Source organism: Neophocaena asiaeorientalis, unplaced genomic scaffold (genome assembly GCF_003031525.2).
Source record: "Neophocaena asiaeorientalis asiaeorientalis breed wild unplaced genomic scaffold, Neophocaena_asiaeorientalis_V1.1 scaffold212, whole genome shotgun sequence".
NCBI classification, from domain to species: Eukaryota; Metazoa; Chordata; class Mammalia; order Artiodactyla; family Phocoenidae; genus Neophocaena; species Neophocaena asiaeorientalis.
The window spans coordinates 6,557,588-6,576,252 of NW_020174046.1; the positions used below are offsets into that span (position 1 = coordinate 6,557,588).

The 18,665-nt window shown below is 38.9% G+C and overlaps 1 protein-coding gene across 1 annotated transcript in view; it reads left to right on the plus strand.

The window, feature by feature from the left end:
* The first annotated feature begins 6 nt into the window (after nucleotides 1–6).
* The window catches only part of SLAIN1 (SLAIN family member 1), a 55,556-nt gene continuing 36,897 nt past the window's right edge, over nucleotides 7–18,665 (plus strand). Inside the window, exons 1-2 of the mRNA XM_024753916.1 lie at nucleotides 7–115; nucleotides 14,151–14,290. Of these exons, the coding sequence (XP_024609684.1) occupies nucleotides 14,248–14,290 (43 nt within the window). The 5' untranslated portion in view covers nucleotides 7–115; nucleotides 14,151–14,247. The remainder of the gene's footprint in view (nucleotides 116–14,150; nucleotides 14,291–18,665) is intronic.

Sequence of the window (18,665 nt, forward strand, 5' to 3'; positions counted from 1 at the left end):
CGCCTCCCGGGGCCGCCGCCGCGCCGCCCTCGCCGCCCCCCACGCTGCTGGACGAGGTGGAGCCGCTGGACCTGGAGAGCGTGGCCGCCTGGCGGGACGAGGACGACTGCACCTGGTATTGCCGAGCTCCGCTCCCTCCCTTGGGGCCCTCGCCTGCGACGCCCGGGGAGGGCGAGGGCTGGAAGGAAGAGGGGGACCTCAGCCACTGCCCCCAGACGGGGTGACCTGGCAGGTGCCGAGCCGGGCGATGAGCGGAGGCTGTTCACCAGGGTGGAAACCTATTTTGTTACAGCTCAGGCTGACCCATCTGGGGATGAACTGGTCCTTTTCCTCTCCTGTGTTGTCGTCTTTGCTGATGATTGGGTGCCACGCTCCTCGTTAGCATTAACTGCAAAATCCATGCTATCTTGTCTTTTTGTCACTCAGTCATGTTCTTTTTCCTCAGTCTTTTTTGGGGGTGACGGGGGATGGGTAGGGGTTGGCCTCCATCTGCGACTGTTACTGTTTTGTCCTCCCAAACCAAGGCCGGACAGGATTTGCGTGCTGTCCCTACCTCCTCGGCACCCCAAGGCGCCTAGTGATGCATGGAGGAGTGATGAATCTCTCCTTAAGAGAGTCGTTCTTACTGTTTGAGTTGTTCAGTGGTTTGTCCTCATTCGCTGCATCTTCTTTGATAGCTTCTCACTTCAGAAACAGGCTCGCTTTTTCCAGTGTGCTGACCTCACTGGCTTTCCCATCAGTAACGGCGTAAAAAAAAAAAAAAAAAAATGAAGACTTTTCGGGGAATGGAGTGAGCAGCTTGAAGGCACTCTGTTACCTAGGACCCAAGGAACTTGCTTTAATTTAAAAAGTTAAACTGGTGATTGAAGAAAAGTGAGATTAGAGAAACTTTTTTTTTGGTTTTTATTGACTTGAGGCTGGCAGCATTCAGTTGAAATCTGGTTAGCTCTGTCTGCTTCCCTTCAGTGAGTACCTTGCGGCGGGGAGGGGAGAGGGGTGTTCTGATTCCTTTATTTGTTTCTAATGGTGCTTGCTCATAGGGTAGCAGTCACTTCATGACTTCTTTTGGTTGGTTCGCATGTTTTCCTCAGTCGTTAGAGGTAGTGTGATGTGGTCAGATGAATAGAAGCTTCAGATCAGGTGGGACTTAGGTTCACGCAGGGAGAATGAACAGCATTCACCTGTACGTAGCAGTAGCATGAAGAGTAATTGTAGTTCTTTTAATCTTAGGTCCTCTTCCTGTTTTCCAAGCTGGGTCTTCCTCACTTTCTTTGTGTTTATGTTGGGTGATTGCTCCGGAGGGAATGGGAGATGGAGAACCTTGCTGGTTTCCCATTAGGAACTGTGGTGGTCCTTTTCTCTTGCACTTTATGTTGAGAACTCTAACCGTAAAGTACATTAATTGGTTTGATTCTGAGAATCAAAATGCAGGGAGCTATATAATAAGGCATAGTCATCCTTCTGCTTAGTACTTTTCGGCAACGGGGCAGGTAACTCAGGTTGTAAAAATCAAAACAACTCGCCACTTTCTGGAACTTTAAGCCATTCTTTAGAAGCTGCACCTTTATTTTTGTAAAGTCCAGGCTGTGTTGTAATCTCAGATTCAGCCTGAATATGGTACCAGAAAATGCCCTCATGGTGGTGCTTAGGTTGTTACTAATAACTGTAAGCCCTTATGCCAATTTCAAATTATTTTAGATTGATTTAGTCCCCACTTGGCCTTTTCTGGAGATACGTACTTAAATAATAGAAGGAAACTTGCTGTATTTTGGCTGAGGATCAATCCTGTGCTTTAAAACTATTAGCACTTTAAAATTTATCATGATACACTATTTTATATTTTATATTAGATTTGTGCTAGTACAGTGAATATAATTGTAATATTTTCTTTTATTAAATGGACTTCTACCATATTTAGTTATCCTCCAACTATTGCTAGTATTTTGATACCTTAGGCTTTCCTTTTGTAGTTATTTTTTGTTAAAACATCATTAAAATAACTAAAAAAAATCACCTACTCGGTGAGATTAGCCTAGTAGCACTTCAGATGGTTTGAAGCAAATCTAACCAGGTTTGATTTGCAGCAGGTTCTACTAATTTCACTCATCAGGTATGTCTGTGAATGACTAAATCAATGCCTTGACAGCTTACAGATGTTTCTGTAGACAAATGGCACACTGTTTATGCAGTATCTTCCTCAAAACACACCCAGGGTTAGAATCCCAGGTGGAAAAACAGGGAGGGATCATTAATCTTAGTGGGATGGACTTAAAATTTTTGTAAGGTCACCTGATTTACAGAAAACTTTCTATCAGAGCATTTTTTTTTTTTTTTTTGTGGTACACGGGCCTCTCTCTGTTGTGGCCTCTCCTGTTGCGGAGCGCAGGCTCCGGATGCACAGGCTCAGCGGCCACGGCTCACAGGCCCAGCCGCTCCACAGCATGTGGGATCTTCCCAGACCGGGGCACGAACCTGTGTCCCCTGCATCGCCAGGCAGACTCTCAACCACTGCGCCACCAGGGAAGCCCTCAGAGCATTTTTATACATTGAGATATATTTGTATTGCAGTACTTGGCCTCTTTGTTCATCACCAGTCAACAGGGTTTAATTTTCAAAGCTAAACCCACTTGTTAATGCTTGCAGAGCCTTCTGATGTTCCTTCATCACTGCAAACTGCGTGTCCCTGCCTGATGCTGTCATCAATAGAGTGCTTTTCATTTGGTTTCCCTGATAATGTTTGCAGGAAGGCTACTTATTTTTATCTTCCCTGTTTATTAAGAAACAACTAAAGTGGATAATATGTACCTGATTATTTTAAATTATTTATAAATTTATAAATTACTTATAAATTTTTAAAACTTTATAAAGTGGATAATATGTACCAGATTATTTTAAATTATTTATAAATTTATAAAGTCACAGAAGTCTTCTGTCTTGTCCTCAATTTACTACTGTGACTCAGAGTGAACCCTGTTAACCTTCTGTAGATCCTTCAAGGTAAAAATATAGTTATACAAATCAATATGCAAATATATCCACATCAGTTTTTTTACACTTACCTTTCATTGGACACATCTTGGAGATCTTTGTTTCCCTATAACAGTTGCATCATCGTTAACAGTAACTTGGTCCTTAATAATGTTACTTTAACTGTATCACCTACAATTTTTCATACATTTTTATCATGATTTCATCCTAATGGGTTAAACAAAATTAATAATTTATTTAGAATAGCACTTCCTGCTAAAATGTCAGATCCTTAGGAAAGGAAGTTCACAAATGTAGGTTAATCATTGAATGTTTTAGAAGTTCTTTCACGTAAGTCTGTTTTTCCTAATACAATCTTAGAATGTACAGCCTGGACAGCACTTGGCTCAAGAGTTATGTGCGAAAGAAAAAAGTGAATGATGGAAGAGTATTTGCTTGATGATAGTTCATTAGTTAGTGAATGATCAGTCAGGTCTCAGGCCTTTTTTCCAAACAATTATTTAACCTGTAAGTTTCTTCTGTTTATTGAAAAAAAAACTTTGATGCAAGAAGAATGATGTATTCTGCTTTTTGTTTTGATGAAAAGCTTTGAAACAAAACAATTGTCTTATTTCTTCAAATATTTATCTTAGTTGAATTTAAAGTATGTCATTTTGCCTTAATACAATCTGGTTATATTAGCACAGTGCTGCTAAAATTCAGTGTCTCAGAAAATTAAAGTTGACTGTGGTTTCAGAACCTTCATTCTTAAGTCCAATTATTATAATCCCATAGTAAACTTCACATCCTGCTGTATCAGTTCTTCCATTATCTTACTACTAATTTGACAGCCTTAGCTCTCCAGGAGACCATAGGCCAGAAAGTACAGGGGAGAAACTGAGTACCAGGAGCAAATTTAAAAAGTTCAGAAGTGCTAAAGTCCTGATGCGTACGTGGCACATGGTGTGATTGGATGATTTGCCAGTCTGTACAGAAGGATGTTATGAAGGTCTCTGTCCCAGTGTTACCAGGCTGAGAAGCACTAGGCTAGGAAGAACCAGGGTACAAGGAGAGGGAACCAGATTGGTATGAAGTGGCAATGGGAGCAGTAAATCATTAACTGCATACTAGACCTTTCTGTGACCTATTTCAGCTCCCTAATTTCAGTGTTAAGCGCCAAGGAGAAATAACTTATGTAAACTTCTTCAGTTATTTACTGAAAGAATTGACTAAAATTTAGACTTATTTATATGGATTCAGAAGTGTTTGCAATCATTGATGTTTTTTCCTCCAAGCATGGTTGTGACCCATTAATAGGTTATAAAGTCAGTTTAGTGGACTGACTCAGTATTATTTTTTTATGAAGGTCAGTGGAATATAAAATCAGGACCAGGGTACATTGTATCTTATAATACAAATGTGTCTTGATTAAACTTATTTCAGTTTTATGTGTATATGTCCTGGGTTGAAATAGTTAATGCATTTGTGCATTATGGCTAAAGTTAGAATAACTCCAGTTTGTACTGTTCAAAGCAAAACGGACTTGGAGAAAACAGGTAGAAGAGCACGGCTCCCTGAAGATAGTGTAGTGCCGGGGTAGGTCAGAACCTGCTCACCTCAACCAGAAGACGAGTCTGTATTCAGACAATGCCAAGATTAAAACATGCCAACTGGTATAAAATACAGCTATAAAAGGAGGCATTTATTTTTAAAAGAGATGTGGCAGGGACTTTAACTTGCCCAACTGGAAAGGACAGGAGAAACGTTCTTTTTTTTTTTTTAAACATCTTTATTGGAGTATAATTGCTTTACAATGGTGTGTTAGTTTCTGCTCTATAACAAAGTGAATCAGCTATACATATACATATATCCCCATATTGCCTCCCTCCCACCCTCCCTATCCCACCCCTCTAGGTGGTCACAAAGCACCAGCACCGAGCTGATCTCCCTGTGCTATGTGGCTGCTTCCCACTAGCTATCTGTTTTCTGTTTGGTAGTGTATATATTAGTCCATGCCACTCTAGGAGAAAAGTTCTTAATGATACAAGGGGAAAATGGTGATATCTACAAATTAAGGAAAATTTAATGAATGAGATATTCATCTTCCATGTGTAACACCAAGACCCTGGACAGCTGGCTAAAGTCATTGCCAATTTTTCATCAGAGCTGTTGAACACCTTGTACTATACATATGGCACAGCTAAATTAGACCACCTAGGCTGTTTTTTTGCATAATTGATTTTCAGTGGAAAGACCAGAGGGTGCTTCACTTTCTGACAGTGCTGATCGAAAATGCGCAGTGTTTTCTAGGAGCAAGTGGAGTTGACTGAAGCCTGTGCTGATGTGTCTTTCAAATGAGTAAATTTGAAATACTGCAGTGAGACACTGAAATAGAGTTTAGATATAAATGTGGAGGGAGGGGGAAGAGTCTGCTATGGGACCTTCAGTAACTAAAATTTAGACTTAATGTATCCTTTTAAATAGCTTATTGGGGGTAAGTTTCTTTTGCAGTGGCTAACCAGCTTGACTCTAGCAGATGCTAGTGAAACTAAGCTAAGATTGATTGATTGTGCTAATCAGTGCTGGTGTTTTACCTTTCCTTCAAATAAAACGTATGGTGATTTAAGACTCTTAAAATGGCTTGTTTGAAAATTGACACATATTACTTTTCAGTGACGGGTCTATGATATACATGTACAGTAAGTACCCTACAAACGAAACTTCAAGTTGTGAACTTTCAAAGATGCGAATGTGTGTTCACATGTCCAATCGCGTAAGTTAGTTCACTTGTCTGGTGTACCTTGTCATGTGCGTGCATCCTCTACAAGTGGTTGTGCTTTTGTGTACTTTACTGTACAGTACTGTATAGAGTCCAATAGTACAGCATCTTTATTCCAATCAATCCCAGGATGTCCAGAAGCAAGCGTAAAAGCGGCAGTGATGTAGCTGGTACTGTATGGTACTTTTCAAATGTTTTCTTTATTTTTTGTTTGTTTTTTATGTATTATTTGTGTGAAAAGTATTATAAAGCTATTATAGTACAGTACTATATAGCCGATCGTGTTAGTTGGGAACCGAGGCTAACTTTGTTGGACTTATGAACAAATTGGACCTATGAACGTGCTCTTGGAATGGAACTCGTTCATGTGTAGGGGACTTACTGTAATTATTTTTGTTGTACCGTTTTTGAATTATCTGCAGAAGGATGACTTTAGAACCAAACGTTGAGAATAACCAAGATATTTTTCTAGACATTTTGAAATACTTCATTTGAAGCATTCAGGGTTATTATGATGGACTTTGTATTATTTCTAGCCTCCCAGTGTTAGTGCGTGTATGCAGTCAGGGGGTCCAGAAAATGAAGTGTATGAAAAAGAAAAGATTCTGTGAGAAGGACAATAGTTTCTAGTCATGTGCTTTTGGAAGTTTTGAAGAGAAGTGAAGGAAAATTAGAGTGTAACATTTTAAATGATAGCTTTTCTACTATTTGAAGGCTTCTCAAGTTTTAGACTAAGGCTTTTCACATATTCTTGCCATATTCTAATATACTGTCAACGAAAGGTAGAAGTTGAAAGAGCAGTTAGTAGGAGGTATGTGTATTAACAATGGCAAACTAGGATATTGTAAATGTTGCTGGCATTGTAATGACAGTGAAAGAGGTGATTTTTATGATTTTTTAGAAGATAAGAGCCATTTAGGAGAAATACAGGTTTTACCTTGCTTATCTAATTTTGGAGACATGTTATACTCAGGGAGTTTGTAGCTACGTGATCTTCGTAACTCACTGCCCTTTTTCTCTCTTTAAATCCAGTTCTAGGCCTAGTCAGAGAAATGGTAGGCTCAAAACTATCCTGGGAACATTGTTTGGAGACTGACTTTAAAAATGATCCCTTCTATCTTAATTCCACATATTTGCGTAGTACTTCTAAAGTTCTATCAAGGTAATACAATAAGTAGGATGTAAATGTTTCAAAAACTCTTCTATACCAAGGCTTACTACAGAAAGTAGCAGTTCTCCCAACTCTTTCCTGCCTCTGAGTCCTCCACATAGATATTACTTTATACTCCTTTGGCAGTTTCTTTATTTCTAAACAGTCTTTATACTACATGATCTTAAACAGATATAGACTTGTTTTGGAAAATGAGGACTAAGGCCTCTTCCCTTCATCCTCCAGCTACCATATCTTCTTTCCCTTCTCGTAATGGTTTTTATAACTTTTCTCTTAAATCATTGTAATGACCTGTGTCATGGTTATCACTGTTATTAGCTGAGTCCTGTTAATTGTATGTTACATGTTTTCTCTAATCTCCTTGTTCCTCCGAGGCAATAATGGCCTCTCTTTTCCCCCTTCACTTTCTTTAATCCCTTATTACTAATTATCTCTGTAAATACTGGAGCCATAACATCTCTCAAGAAGGTCAAACGTATTTGATAATCTCTTAAATCTGTTTTTAAAAATTTGTTTTGTACTGCCATCCATTCTAGAATGCTTAATCCCATTGCTCCAGTCTTTACTGTTGCTCCTTAGGCTGGATGCACAATGCTGTTACCATGGGAATTCCTTCGGGTTTCTTGCCAATATTGGATCTCCTATTTCATAAATTCTTTGTCTTGGAATTTCATTTATTCTTGTGGGTGGGATGCAGCCTCAGTTAGCTTTCTGAGAAAGGGGACATGCATGAGAAGTACACTTTGAAATCCTGTGTATTTGAAAATGTCCTTATTCTATCCTCATACAAGATTCATGGTTGGTCTGGGTATAAAAGTCTAAGTTAGTTTTCCTCATGTTTGAGGGCATTGTTCCATTTTTCCCCAGTTTTTATTGTTTTACACCTCTTGAAGTGCAATGTGATTTGGGTATTGAATCCTTTGTGACTTTTTCTTTAGGTTTCTTTCTTTATCCCTAGGGTTCTTAAATGTCATGTTGTACCTTGTATGGGTCTGTCTGTTCATTTGTTGCACTGAGCATTTATTTGTGGGTGCCTCACTCTAGAACCTGGTGGCCTGCCTTCAACTTTGGAAAATTTTTTGCCTTTAAAACAAATAACTTTCTCTTCGCTTTCATGTGTGTTTTAGAACTTATAATAATGAGATGGAGGCCTGCCTGGTACAGTCATTTTATTTTCTTATCCTTCTCCTCTGGTTGTTAATCTTTGTCTATGTTTTGCTCCTGGGAGACTTCTTCAGCTTGATCTTCCAAACTCACTTATTGAATTTTTTGTTTCTTCTATAACAGTTTAATTGTTTCACTTGCCAAGAAAGAAGAAGCTGTTCCATTTAAATATCCTGTTTTTGTCTTGTGAATGCAACATTTTCTCTCAGATGGTATCAGTTATAATTGTCTTGGATTTTTTATCTGTTCCCTGCATTGTTTTTCCTCCTCAGTTCTTTTTTTCTCTTCTGTCAATACTTTTAGTCTCAGGGTTTTATTTAAAAGGAATATTCCAGATATCTGGTGTCGTGGGTTGTCTATTCATACCCAAAGGCGATATCGAAGTTGATCTAAGGCTCTGCATGGGTGGAACTCTGGCTGGTAGACTTTACCAGAGATTGGGTGGGTGGCCAGCTCAGGTTTCAGTATCTTTAGGTCTTCTCTTGGGTTCATCTGTGTCTCCAGACATCAAACCTTCTGGGAGATAGGAGTTAAAGCAGTCGATTCTCGGAATGTAAAGGGGAAAATGGGGCTAGGGTGCTAACCATTCAGCAAGTAGACTTTTGGTCGGCCTCTCTGGTTCAGTGCGGGTACTTCATCTGTCTTTCAGCTGAGTTCTGTGTGCCTAAAGTCAGCTTCTCTGGGTCAGCCTTATGCACGTGTCAGTAGTAAGCCTCTGGTCTTAGATTGTGGCAGAGGAGGGGTGGTGGGATGGGCAGTGTGGAGTAGAGGAGGGGATCTGGGGTCCCACCTATTCCTCACGCAGGCTTTCAGCCGAATTCCCTGCTTTCAGTCACATGGTCACCCCCATATTCTGTGAACTGCAGGGTCGGGGTGAGCCACAGTAGCAGATAGCATGGGTGGGCAGCGGAGGAGAAAAGAGAGAAGTCCCTGTACGTGAATATGGCAGAGTGGGTCCCAGAGCCATTACATGTACCTCTGGGAAGCTGCCTTTGAATGTGCTGTGAGGCTGGGTGGTCAAACGAGAGAACCATATTACGTAGGCCCTAATAGATTAAGGACATCTTCCTGAGGGGTTCCCTGCAAACAGAAAGCAAAACGCTCTACCAGAAAAACCCCCAAACTGGTGGGAGTGTGTGAAATCCCCAGGCAAGCTGTTTGGTGGAGGTTGCTAGCGGCAGGAGAAAGCAGCGGTCCCGTGGGATGCTGGAGGTGATGGGCAGAGCAGTGCTTCACATGGGAGCTGAGAGAGGTTTGCAAACAAGCAGACGCTCAGTGCATGAACCTGTGTGTGTATTAAACAGTGAGGAAAATGTATTAATTTAAAAGAAGCTGAAAGATAAGGAGGTTGCACGGTTGCCTAGTGTTGTGGCTCCTTTCTGTCGGGGCTGTGGCACCTGCTTCTGTGATTCAGCTGCCTGGTGGATGGCAGCTCCAGGCTCCCTGAAGGGCGGGAAGTCAGTTGCTTACTGTCCTGTGAGTTTTTCGTAAAGCTTCATTACGGTGTAAGTGCAATATAAATTGCAAATATTTAAAATATACTGTTTGATAGATTTGGGCCCACGTATAACCCATAAAACCATCATCACAGTCAAGATAGTAGAGATGGCCCAATGCTTTAAACTTCCTTGTGGCCCCTTCTATCTCCTCCTGTCCTGATCCTGCCTACGTCCTGCCTACGTCCAGGCACCCACTGATCTGTTTTCTGTCAATCTAGATTAGTTTGTGTTTTCTATACTTTTGTATCAGTGAAATCATATGGTAGGTACTCTTTTTCATTGGTTTGGCTTGGTCTGGCTTCTTTCAATCAAGATAATTATTTTGAAACCCACCTCTGTTGTTACATGAATCAGTAGTTCATTTCTTTTTATCGTGAAGGTTTTAGATTGTAAGGGCACAACGATCGTTTGTTTTAACCACTCATCTTTTCATGAACATTTCGGTTGTTTTCAGTTTTGGGCTATTACAGATAAGTCTTTGCAAAGACACATGGCATTTGTGTCTTTCAGGTAAATACTTCATGACTTTTGAGTGGCTGTAACAGAAAGTAGGTGTACGTTAATTTTTTAAAAAGCTGCCAAAATCGTTTCCGAAGTGGTTGTGCATTTTACGTTTCTGCTGGCAGTATAGGAGTTTCAGTTGCACGATGTCCTCCCGAAGGCTTGCTATGGCTAATCCAGGCATTCTAACAGCTGTGTGATAGGATCTCGCTGGCGTTCTAGTTTGCATTTCCCGAATGACTAATGATTAGCCTCTTTTCATACCCCTGTTTACCATCCATAGCTCATCTTTAGTGAACTATCTGTTTAAATCTTTTACCAGTTTTTTAAAACTGGGTTGCTTATTAAGTTTGCCGAATTTCTTATATATTCCACTTATAAGTTGCTTTATCAGATAAATGATTTGCAAATATTTTCTCCCAATCCATGGTTTGTCATTTATTCTCTTAACAGTCTTTCAAAGAGCAAGGCTTTTAGTTTCGATGAAGTCCAGTTGATACATTTTTTTTCTTTTATGGATCATGCTTTGAGTCTAAAAATATGTATCTAAGAAATACTGCCAACCCAAGGACACAAAGTTTTTCATCTGTAGTTTCTTCTAAAAGTTTTACAGTTTAGGTTTCATATTTTTGTGATCTGTTTTGAGTTCATTTTGGATAGTGTGTAAAGTATGGATCAAGGTTCACTTTTTGTATATGTGTATCCATTTGTTCCAGCACCGTTTGTTCAAAAGACTATCTTTTCTTCATTGAATTGTCTCTGTACTTCGTCAAAAAAATCAGTATTCCACATGTTAGTATTTCTGTATCTGGACCATCTATTGTTTTTCATTGATCTATTTATTTTCATGCCATCCTAAATTGTCTTTATTACTGTAGCTTTGGAATAAGTCTTAATCAGTTAGCGGTAGCTCTCCAACTTCATTGTTTTGGCTATTCTAGGATCTTTGCATTTCCATATGAATTTTAGCTTTAACATTCTACAAAAAGCATGCTGAGATTTTGGTTGGAATTTTGTTAAATAGATCAATTTAGGGAAATTGACATCTTAACAATATTTAGTTTTCTGACCCATGTACATGGTCCGTTTCTCTGTTTCTTTTTAAATTTCTCTCAGAATGTTTTGTAGTTTTCAGTGTACGGGTCTTTGACATCTTTTGTCAGATTTATCCTTAGGCATCTTATGGTTTTTCTTATACTGTTGTAAATGGGAAGTGAAATTTCAAAAATACTGGTTGTTGCTAATATAGAAATACTTTTGTACTTTGATTTGGTATCCTACAGTCTTGCTGCTAAACTCATTCTAGTATCTTTTTTTGTATATTCCTTTATACATAGACGATTTTTTTACATAGACGATCATGTCGTCTGTGAATAAAGACAGAGTTGTTTCTTTCCAATCCAAATGTTTTTATTGCCTGATTGTGCTAGCTAGAACCTGCAGGCCTTGTATTGCTCTTGACAGTAGGGGAAAAGTGTTCAGTCTTTCACTGTTAAGGATCCTTTTTTGTAGATGCCTTTAATAAGATCGAGGATGTTTCCTCCCTTTTTTAATTTGCCGAGAGTTTTTATCAGGAATGGATGTCATATGTTTTTTTTCTTTGTATATTGAGATTATCATATGGTGTTTCTATTTTAGTATATGTGATAAGTTACGCTGGTATTTGAATGTTAAGGCAACCTCTCATTCCTGGGATAAACCTCACTTGGTAATGACGAAGTACCCCTTTTATATATGGTCGCACCAAATTTGCTAAAGCATTTAGACCTTTTGCTTCTGTGTTCATGAGGGGTGTTGGTTTTTAGTTTGTTACCTTGCAACGTCTGTGTCTGGTTTGGGTATCAGGTTTCATAGCTATGTTAGTCTCATAGACCATGTTGGGATGTGCTCCCTCCTCTTCTATTTTTTTGGAAGAATTCATGAAGAATTGGTATTCTTCTTTAAATATCTGGTAGAATTTGGTAGTGAAACCTTCTAGGCCTGGGGTTTTCTTTGTGGGTAGGTTTTGCTCATTTGTCTTTGCAATGGTCTGTCCTTTTAACCCGTGTGTTTATATTTAAAGTACTCATGTTGTAGGCAACATATAATTGGGTCTTTCGTGACCCCTTTAAACATGAGGAGAAACTTGCTCACATGCCCATCAGAATATTTCCCCTCAGTTTTTATTGTCTAGGACTGTGTCCAAGGCTTGTGCCTGAACCAGTCATTGGGCAAATGGGGTTAATGGAACTGGCACCATTGGCTCAGGACAGTGCATGCCTCTCAAGGTGTGGTCTCCACGTAGCAGTATCAGCATCACCTGGGAACTTGTTGGACATTCACATTGTTTGGTCTTACCCCAAACCTACTGAATCAGGTAGGTTAGAGCTGCCTGCAATCAGGTGTTAGCAATTTGTGTTTTAACAAATCCTCTGAGAGATTTTAATACGTCAAAGATTGAGAACAACTGGCTTAGACTAACCTTTAGTTGGGGGTCTAGAGTGAGCTACCCAGTCCTGGACAGGGGTCTAGAGAGAGCTACACAGTAACAGTGCAGAGGTCTGACAGCAAGGAAGGGCAAAAGGGAAGGATCTACATAGATTGGTGATAATCTTGACACAGTAGGCCAGGGTGGGACCTAGGAATAAGAATTTTTAACTAACCAACATGCTCTCTTAGAGCGTGGTCCACACTCTAAGGGAAGAATGACGTATTAGGATTACTGTCAAGTTGATTAAGAGAGAGATTTTAGAATCTTCATCTCCTGACAGGAGTCAGCAAACTGTGTCTTGTGGGCATATTGGGCCCACTGCCTGGTTTATGTAGCTGATCAGCTTAGATTTTTACATTTTTAAATGATTGAAAAAATCAAAAGAATACTATTTTGACACGTGAAAATTATGGGAAATTCGACTTTCAGTATCTATAAATAAAGTTTATAGGAACACAGCCGTACTTATTATTTATCGTCGGGGATAACTTTGGGGCTGCAGAGGCAGAGTTGAGTAGTTATGACAGAGACTATGTGGCCACAAAGCCTATAATATTTACTAGCTGGCCCTTACAGACAAAGCTTGCCAACCCCGAACTATGAGAATAATTTGCTAAATACTACATTCCCCAGCCCTCTGGGATAGATTACTCGAATAGGTGGTGGACTGGACGATAACAGTAAAAGTGAATAATGAAGTATGTTAGTTCAAGAATACCTGCCCATTAGAATTATGGTAACTTTGCTTGAAGTAGTGTTACTTTAATGAGATTTGTAATTAGAATAAAGCTTTATATAGCAAGGTCAGTTACTAGAGCCTGTGATTATAATTTTCTTTCTCTTTTCTGTCAACTGTTGGTTAATTCTCAAGGTAAACCTTTTTGTATAACCCTATCACTGAAAGTATTCTAAAACCTACCTTAAAACAGTACATCAATGAGAGAAAACCTTTGTTATGACTTGTAGTGCCCCAGGGTGGTTATTTTGAATCCTGCCAACTCTTGTGCAATGGTGAAGGTGCTGAAAGTGAACTCTTCCTAAAACATATCTTTGAAAGCTGTTTGGCTTTGATGAGAAAGAAGCACATATCAAATTTAGTATAGATTTAAGACAGGGGAAATATCTGATTATTTAAGGGTTGAGAGAGTCAAACAGCTGACTTTTGTTTTTAGACTTAACTTTTGTTAAATGCAAATAAGACTTGCCTTGTTTGCCACATCATGTTTATGTATATTAGCCCAAGTTCACATGAGATTCTGTTGTCAAAGAGAGATGAAAATGTTCACTTCTAGAAATATAAGTGATCTGATCAGATCATCACAGTGCCCCAGGTCAGTTCAGTAGCCAAAGCCCCAGATCTCCGACTCTCTGAGACATTGTTCCATAGTTTTTTGAAGTCCTCCTTGCCACCAAGCTACAGAATGTGTCATATTCTACCAGGGGATATTTATCTGTTAAAAATGATTCTGGTGTTTGAAGTAATCAAATGTGAGTTCTGTTTTGATAGAAACTGTTAAATACATGTTGTTTTCTCAAGTACAAGAGAGGTAATCTCTGTGAAGCTATATAATCCCTATAATGTAGATTTCTTTTTTTAAGGTTATACGTTGGCTCTTCAAAGACATTCCCGTCATCAGAGAAATCCCTGAGCCCTTTGCAGTGGTGTAGACATGTCCTAGATAATCCGACTCCGGAGATGGAAGCAGCGAGGCGTTCCCTGTGCTTTAGACTGGAGCAAGGTAACCGCGAACCCGTACACCTGCATCCTCAAACTCCTGCCACTGTCCACTCTGTTTTGTTGCTGGTTTTGGAATAGACACTTAATTGAAAAACTTTACCCTAAGGTGCGGCTGTTGCATGTGATTCACTTCATATGTTTACACATCAGGGTTTCTCGGTATAGAATATATTTAGTTTTGTGCTTGTTTTTAGCCAGATTTTCAGCTTCTTTTAGTGTTGTAGGAATACATATTATTTTTCTATTTTTTTCTTTCTGTTTATGAATGTACCAGTACATAAAATGGGCCAGTCTTACATTCTGTGGGAATTGTTACAAGGTTGTGTCGCTGAATTCCAAGATAGTAAACTGGGATTCCACTGGGACCTGGGCACTGACCTTTTGCCTTCCCTAAATTTTTATTTGGATGTATAACTGAAAGTCCTAACCTTTACAAACTAGGAGATAATCTTCATATTGTATGTAACGTTTAATTATGGAGCCCAACATAAGTTTAAGTAAAAAAAAAAAATAATTAGGATAGTTATAGCAGGGGAAAAAAAAAGCAAAAGGAATGAGTAGTACTCAGCTCCTTGCTACTCTGATAAAGTAGACTAGTACTTAAGGCTGTAATTATTTAGGCTTTTGCTTGTCTCTTAACCTCTTGGTATCTGTTTCATTATCTAGGGACACTTTACTCCATGGATCACTCGCATCCAAATCACACTTGAGCTCGAAAATGGGGTTAAGGGTTAACCTTAACCCTCCAGATTAAAGAATCAGGGTAGCTGAGAGTAGGGCTGAGGGAATCTGCATTGGCAAGGTCACCAGTGTGGTTCTTATGCACACTGAGGTTTGAGAACACTGCCTATGAAACTCTTCAAGGATAATGAATGCTTATCAAATACTTGGACGTGATAAGACAAAGTATAATAGGTACCATTTCTCGAGCTCTTAATTCTGACAGTCAGAACATTAAGCTCTTGACATTTTTCATTGTGTTCTAACTGCTCATCTGAGGTAGGTACTACACTCACTTTTAGAGGTGAGAAAAGTGAAGTTTAGAGAAGTTGAGAGGATTATGAGGGCAGAGTGGTCCTTGGGAGCAGAGCCAGGGCCTGGGTCTCCCTGACACCAGAGACTGTCCTTAACCAGTATTCCATCCTGCTTTATTGGCACAGTCAACAGTAAATATGAACAGAAATCTGTTTTAAATATGTGGGGAAGGCCAAACTAAAAATTAGCATGTTTTATTAGCATTTTAACTAAAATGAAATAAGTGATGTAGTAATAGAAAGTTGAAGAGTGGAGTAGGAACAGAGGCATACTAGGGTTAAAACTTTGGTGACAGATGCACGTCTAAGAGGACAGCCATCTCAGAGCCAAGACTCTGAGTGGCCCTAAGCAGACCATTATTTTCTCTTTCAAAGGTTGTGTAGGCCATCCCTAAGGTTCCTTATTTAAATACCTCTGATTCAAGGAGTTTTTATATGTATATTTTTATATATGAATTTTGCTCAATTTCATTTGAAATAAAATAAAAATAAAATTCAAATGAAATTAAGAATTAGAATCCTTTAGTTCAAGGGTCAACAATATGAAAGGGATGAGATAGTAAATATTTTAGGCTTTGTGGGCCATCCAGTCTCTGCCATCACTAGAAAGCAGCCATAGATACAAACATTAATGAACAAGGCCGTGTTCCAGTAAATCTATCTGTGGACAGAGATTTGAATTTCATGTGACTTTTTTTTTCATGTGTCAAGAAATATATTCCTATTTTTAATTTTGGTTTTTACCTGTTTTTGAAAATGGTTAAAATATTCATAGTTGGTGGGTATTATAAAAACAGGGGCAGGTTGGATTTGGGCCACTCAGGTCATAGGTTTGCTGACCCCTGCTTTATAGTTCATTTGCACACAAGGTAGATCTACATACAAGGTTGGTTTAAAAAATAGAGGAGAGGCTATGTTAATTTAACGCAATGTAACATAATGTAATTTAAAAATAATCATAGTTGGTGGTTGCTTTTGAGATTCTAGACTAAGTGCCTAATTTTCCTTTCATTGGCAAGGGGCTAAAGCAAAATTGTGAGGTCGTGAGGACATGAATTGCAGTTTTATTCATAGTGTAATTTATTTAAATTTAATATAAAAGAGTTTAAGCAGAGAGCTAGCTTTTCAAATTCAAAATTAGTCTTTTACTAAATTTGTATATAAATCTAAATCCTCTTTTGCTGTGAGACTAAATGCCTTTGTTCCAAAGATCCATAATCCATAATCCCATTATGAGATAAGAAGTAATGGCTTAGAATAGGTTGTTCAGTGGGTGAAAAAATTTTTTTGAAACTTAACATGTTTTATAAAGCAGTACATCTATAGTTTAGCAAGCATTAGTCTTACAGACGTTATAAGGAAAAGGGCAAATTCCTACCCCATTCTCCCATGCCCATTTTATTACCCAGATGCAATTACTTAACAAAAACTATTTGTTCTGGTTTTGTTTGTCTACCCTCCCTTTTTAAATTCCAGGCTTGTATGGCTATTGCCTGAGTTATCAATTTTAATCATTACCGGTTGGCTTTCTACTTCGGGTGGTGAAGGTTTCATTTTTAACTCCCCCCCCGCCGACTATACTTTTTCTCCTCATATTCCGTCATGTAGCTTTTTACCAATTTTAGGATACATCAGTATGGATTATGATAGCAAGACTCACATCGAAGCCATGCAGTATTTTATCATTATGTTTCTTTTTTCATTTAACTCTGCTTTTCGTTGAGTTAATTGTAAAAAGACATTTTTCTTGATCCTTTACATTAATTTACCCTTAGACTCTCCAAATGAAACATCCTCAGTATGGTTAGACATAGACACCCACCAAGGGTTTTTATTTATTTAGTTTAACCATTCCTCCTGGTAGTGCCTTCTATTCTTACTGCAGTCTTACCTTGTTCTCTGTAGGCCTGTGCGCAGCTGTCATGGTGGGACTTCCTTTTTGCTCTCATCCTAGGAATTCCGCATCCTGTCTTCTGCATTGTATCGCTTGTGTCCTAAATGCAGAGACTTCCTTTTCCTTATTCCCTAGTTTAGCAGAATACATTCTCCTGTTGCTTTTTGTGGGGAGTAGAAGTGGAAAGAGGATACGTGGGAGGTCAGTGGTGAGAACGTCATATGTCTGAAAATGTCTTTATCGTACCTTTGCTCTTACACTTGATTGTTCTTCGGGCTACATGTAGAATTCTAGTTTAGAAACCATTTCCAGCAGAGTTTAGAAGGCAGTGTTGCATTATATTTTAGCTTGAGGATTGCTGTTGAAATCCTGTACCATTCTCATTTTTGATCTTTCTGCGTAAAATACACTGGATATTTTAGAATCTTTTCTTCCTGTATTTTGAAATTGCATTTGTGTGTGTGTGTGTGTGTGTGTGTGTGTGTGTGTTAGACAGTGGGCATTTCCAGCCTGGAAACTTTAGCTCTGCAAAATTTCATGCATTATTTCTTTGTAATCACCCCTCCCCTCCAGTTTTCTCTATTCTTTCTTTCTAGGTACTCCTTTTAGTCAGATGCTGAATTTCCTGGATTGATGTTCACATTTTATATTTTTCTCTTCTTTTGTTTATTCTTGCTTTTTTTTGAACATTCTGCTTTCTTGGAGATTAAAAAACTCGTCTGCTAAACTCTTTTGCTGCATATTTATTAGGTACCTACTATGTGTCAGGAACCATGGTAGGTAACGGGGATCCAGCAGTAACCAAAACAGATGTTAAGTCCCTGCCCTCATTGAGTTTACCGTGTAGTTTGCAAACTTTCACTTAATTCTTGTGTTTTTTGTAAGATACCCTTGTATGTGTGAGATATCTTAAATCTAGCAGCTTTCTGCTTCAGTTTAAGTGATGAAATCTGTCTTTGATAAAGCAGGAGAGGAGCAGCTGCTTGGGCTGGGGAGGGAGCCCAAGGGTTTTGGTACTCTTCCCATAGACTTTGCAGCAGTCATCTTGTGTTCATTTCACCATAGAACTCCCTACCCTCTGTGGTACCTGTACCATCAGTTTCAGAGCTTTTTCAGGTCTTTGTTCACCTATTCCCACTGTGGACCCTCAGAGCAGAGAATATCAAAACCCAACTGGGTCCATCACCTAATGTTTATCTGTTTTTTCATTTCTAAATAAAATGACTCTTCTTAGTCTGATAGTGTCTCCTCTCCTATTTGATATTCCATGTAGGTTTAGAAGACCTGAGTTAGCTGTCATTCTAGTGTGGTTTTGTAGAAATGAGAGAAGAAATCATAGTTAGTCCTCCATAGCAAAGAATTCTTACTGGATTCCAGTTAAGGGATTCTTTGTCAGTGACAGCTAATTAACTGGTATCAGTTAATTACAGTTTTTTTTTTTTTTTTTT